The sequence below is a fragment of the Hippoglossus stenolepis genome, chromosome 4 (assembly GCF_022539355.2).
Source record: "Hippoglossus stenolepis isolate QCI-W04-F060 chromosome 4, HSTE1.2, whole genome shotgun sequence".
NCBI lineage: Eukaryota > Metazoa > Chordata > Actinopteri > Pleuronectiformes > Pleuronectidae > Hippoglossus > Hippoglossus stenolepis.
This window is the reverse complement of record NC_061486.1, coordinates 12,157,830-12,162,719: the sequence shown is the minus strand read 5'-3', so window position 1 is coordinate 12,162,719 and position 4,890 is coordinate 12,157,830. Positions and strand designations below refer to the sequence as shown.

Genomic DNA, 4,890 nt, shown 5'->3' with positions numbered 1-4,890 from the left:
CTTTAATTAATTCCTTCATTCATTTGTTCATTCATTCCTTCCCCCCTTCCTTCCTTCCTTCCTTCCTTCCTTCCTTCTTCCTTTCTTCCTTTGTCACTTAAGTTCTTCTTTGCTGCTTTTTTCGTTCCTTTGTTTGTTTCCTCATCTTGCTTCTATTATATCTTCCATCAGTGATTTATTTTATTGATCCCTTTATTTGTCCAAGATACAATAATTTAAGGGCGTTTTTCTTTTCAGTATCTTTCCTTTTGTGACTAAATGTTGGTTTTGTGGTGTTATATGTGTGTTGATGTAGATCTGGATGTGCTGACCTTGCTGTCATAGCTCCACACCAGCTCCATTTCTCCGCTGGACTGGCACCGGAGCTGCAGCTCAGTGGCCGGCCTGCTCCTGCACAGGCCACCGCACGCAGCTCGTCCAAGAGGCTCTCTGCAAACACACAGACCCAGCTCTCCATCGTAGCCCTGGTAGTCCTCTGCAGACGGACACACCTGCAGTAAAGGAGTAAACAGTAACTAACCAGTGCAAAGCAATTATCAGCAAAAGGCTTTATTAAGCAACTCTGATTATTTGTTAAACCTGGCAAATATCTTTTTTTTCTTTGCTTGGACCAGATTGATATGAAAGTGGCAGATTTATCAGCGGTTCGTGAGTTTGAGTGTGTAACTGGGTGAAAGGTTTTTGAACCAAAGGCTACTATGCAGGACAGGGACACAGTGAAGGCAGTGACGACCTTGTATCCTGTCACAGGAGGCAGTTCATGGTCAATATTAAAGGTTCAGTAAGATTTAGGTCAAAGGGATCTATGAGCAGAAATTAAATATAAAATAATCCTAGTGATGTTTTCCCTGGTGTTTTATCATCTAAATTGTACAAATTGTTTTTTTCTTTACCCTGGAATGGGCCTTTTATATTTAAATACTTTATATTTACATCGGGAGCAGGTCCTCTCTACGGAGGCCGCCAAGTTTATTTATTACAGTCGTCAAAACTGGACAAACTACACATCTTTTGAGTTTTTATGACAACTGAATGCTTCCACAGGGTCTCTTTCAGAGGGGGTGAGGTGAGGGGTATTCAGCTGCAACATGCAACTTTACCACTAGATGTCACTATATTCTACACACTGAAGAAAGAAGAACTGTCAGGTTCTTGTTGAAAAGGTCAAAGACATGAAGGTTGTGCTCATTTCCCCCTTTTTGTATATTTACCTCCGTCAATGAGGTCAGGTTTTCTCTTCCATTTGTTTATTCATTATTTAGCAGAATTACACAAAGCTTGGTGGAAGGATGCAATATGCTGAGTCAGGGAGGAATCCAGGACTTTTTTTTTGCACTTTCTTTACCATTGCAGGGTAGAGCTTTTTTTTGTGCATTTTCTTGATTCCTCAGAAAATGATTAATGAATCATGATGGGGGAAAAAATCTGACACATTTAAGGTACAGATCTTTATGAGTGTGTGACATTTCTCGCTTCTTGGTTGAATTTGAAAGGACTGATGAGCCAAGGCGGAGGTGTTAGCTGTTATCTTATGCAAAACACAATTCAGTTTACAATTTAATTAGCGTCTCATTCAAACAGGGTGAGTTTCTCGTCATGTGTCGATCAGTGTCAGTTACCTTTGCTCTACTTTTCACATGCACTCTGTGGTGTGTACTTTTTGTGTGTGATGTGATTGCGTAAAAGACTAACCTGCTGTCTGCAATGAAGTGACCACTGGTGTCTGTTCAGGCAGTCTCCATACTGCGTGCGTGTTTTTCCGTCTCTGCAGACATCATACAGTTTGTGTACACACGCTCCTCTATTGTTAGTGGGCTGGTAGCCAATGGTACATTGACATCGTCCATCACTGGTCTACAGAGAAAGGCAGCGGGGTTCAGACACTGTTGGTTTACGATACTTCCAGGTCACACTGTCGTTATCTAATTTTGGTCATTCATTCACCAACTCTATCAAACCACATCTTATTCCTTCCTTCCTTCCTTCATTCATTTATTCATTCATTCATTCATTAATCTTTCTATTCATTGCTTTTTCATTCACTTCTTTCATGTGTTTTCCCTCCTGCCTCTCTTTCATCACTCATTCCTTTGCCATTCGTTCTCACACCAACACTCGTGCAACAAAATCTCACTCTCCTCTTGATGAGCTGATGAGTGGAGGACTCAGGAAAGTAGAAGATGAGACGCTGCTGCCGGGTAACTTAATCTCCGGCTCTTTCAGCTTGTAGCTACAGATTGTTCTGTCTAGAGTTACTGACAGTGAGGACTCAGGACTTAAAGGTGACACACCAAAAACAATCATGGGTTTGAAAAATTTGAAATATTCTTTGGGTTTATAGAATGAAGGAGGAGCTCACAGGACAAAGAAGGAAGTGGGTCACTGGTGGTGCTGAAATAAAAACTACACAGTCACATAAAACACACCACAGGGAACACACTGTACATGTTGCAGAGACTACTGTCACCTGAAAACTCTGTCCCTCCCCCGGGCAGATGCAGGTGTCCTGTCCAGAGAGAGGCTGCTGAGCCACAGGACCACACAGCAGGGAGGTGGACAAGCCCGGTCTAGGACAGTAGTGGTGAGAGGGACATTGCAGACAGCTGTCTACAGACACAGCATCAGCAGTTGGCCCATAGGTTCCCTCAGGACAGGGGAGTGGTGTGGAGCTCTCCATTGGGCAGTAGAAACCTAACAGAAACAAAAGGGGGTGCATCCTGATGGTGGTGACACATCCCATCTCCCCATCCTTTGCCACCTTCCTGTCCAGCTCCACTGCCACTGTGTCTCTAATCTCCCCCAATTGACAGACATCATGATATATATATATATATATATATATATATATATATATCAATTGCACCATCGCTATATATATATGGTGCAATTGAGCCGTGGTATCGAGATCCCACCGATATGCACGCTTGACCAATCGTGAGTCAGTATCAGCTGTCAATCATGACATTTCACCCTGTTTTTACAGCAAAGTAATTCAAACCAAACTGACAAGACAAATGCACATTTAAACGTAGGTCAGTGTTATAAGAGCTACCTGAAATGAAAGAAACCATCTTTAAATTCATTTGACGTGTAGGCTACTTTTTAATTTGGTCCATTCACCATCAACTAACATGGAGGAGGCGGGATTTCTGACCTACACCACAGCCAGCCACCAGGTGGTGATAGAGATGGTTTGGCTTCACTTTTGGGGATCTGTCACATCTTTATATATGGTCTGTGATGCAGCACAACACATCAGTAGTCCTTTCATAAGGCGGTCATTCACCAGCTTTTAAAACCTACACGGTATTTGATTTTCTCTTACGGCTCACCAGTCAATAGTGAAGCACTTTGAACTGTGCTAACCTGTATGAAAGGTGCTATACAAATAAAAATTGATTGATTCAATTCTAAAGGCTTCGCTCTAACGCTTACAGTATAAGTCAATAGCTGGTGGAGTGTAATCGTTACTATAACCTCTATGGGTTAAATCTACACCATTTTGAAAGCAGGGGGACATATGCACGGCATTTTTGTCATTATATATATATGAAATATTATAAAAATCTGTCTACCTGGCTTGCAGGGCCTCTCCTGGTTATGTTGACTGAAGTTGTGTCCATGAGCCAGAGTTTGCAGGGCAGAAGCAAACATCCACCACCAACACCTGAAACTGTTGCATCTGCAAGTCCTTTGCATTATTATGCTGTCCACCTGCTGAAGTACAGGGCAGGTGAGCGAGACACGGAGCTCTATGTCAGATTCAAAGAGAAATTATATCATTCTTCATCCAGGATCTGTAAACAGCCTCTTGGTGGCCTGGCTTGTTTTGGCCATAGCCAAGAAAGTTTGAATGATGCGGAATCTAATTAAGTACCTTGATAAACCTTCTCCTGTCCTGCTGTAGTTGTGCACACATAACCTGATGTGCCTCTAACAACCAGGCCTGTTAGTCTGCACAGCCTTCAATGGCGCGCTGAATGATTTATGAGGCTTGCGAGGTAAGGTGACAGTGACAGGGAGCGGGACTGGCCACTGGTGGAGAGCAGCAGTGAAAGCAGAGAGTATGGTCGCCTGGTGCTGCCGGGTCACATTACAGCGTTTGTTCTTCTCAATCCTACCATGAAACTGATTAATGATTTGTCTCCCAGTGTATATCAACACAGCTTTGCTTGAGAGGAGACTATCAGGACTGTGTGCGTCACACACACAGAGACTGCTGAGTTCACAGCTCAGATATCTGCTCTGATACAGTCCCTGTGTTTATGTGAGGCATACCTGCAACTTTCCAATTCACTTGAATTAACCAATTTGATGAAGACACACTGAATACTATTACTGTTGTGCATTTGTGTTTACTTGTTCATTCCAGCTTGCAATCCTGTAGAAAGCAAAATAAACTATGGCCGAGGATTGAGGGGCCCACAACTGTGAGCTGTTCTGACCCGTAAAAATGCATTTGTATGCATTTATATATAATTATAAATATATGATTATTATCTTCAGCTATACATTGAAATGAAAGATGAAGATTTTAAATGTTTTGAGACATATCCAGTCATGCCCATCAAGAGTTAAACTTATATCTTCTACAGTGCACATGTTTATCAAAGTCTTCTGTGAGCACACACAGTATGTTATTGTATGTGAACTGTTCAACGGTCGAGCATTAACCGTCTCTGTTTTATGTAATAATAATAATAACTTTATTTGTATAGCACTTATCTAAACAAAGTTACAAAGGGCTTCGCAGAAACAAAAATCCATGGGAAAAAAGATGTCCAGTAACCAATGTCTGACTTACTCGACACTGTTATTGTATTGAAATGAATGTTGGACTTTGGATAACTGGAATAACCTACATATTTCATCACGGTAGCCATGAACTAT

General features: G+C 41.8%; 1 protein-coding gene across 1 annotated transcript; it reads right to left on the bottom strand.

The window, feature by feature from the left end:
- Positions 1–275: 275 nt before the first annotated feature.
- On the bottom strand, positions 276–3,654 carry LOC118106795 (multiple epidermal growth factor-like domains protein 6). Its single transcript, XM_035155588.2, has 4 exons — positions 3,576–3,654; positions 2,468–2,691; positions 1,693–1,854; positions 276–491 (listed from the first exon to the last, which is right to left on the bottom strand). Exons 1-4 carry the CDS (start codon positions 3,652–3,654, stop codon positions 276–278), a joined length of 681 nt encoding a protein of 226 aa, XP_035011479.2.
- Positions 3,655–4,890: the final 1,236 nt, after the last annotated feature.

Bases quoted from the DNA above. Each gene is read 5' to 3' on its own strand.
- LOC118106795 (XM_035155588.2), bottom strand. From the start codon at position 3,654: ATGTTTGCTTCTGCCCTGCAAACTCTGGCTCATGGACACAACTTCAGT. The intron at 2,692-3,575 runs GTAGACAGATTT...TGTTTCTGTTAG, and splicing joins GGAGAGGCCCTGCAAGCCAG to GTTTCTACTGCCCAATGGAG. The intron at 1,855-2,467 runs GTGACAGTAGTC...CTTTCTCTGTAG, and splicing joins GGGAGGGACAGAGTTTTCAG to ACCAGTGATGGACGATGTCA.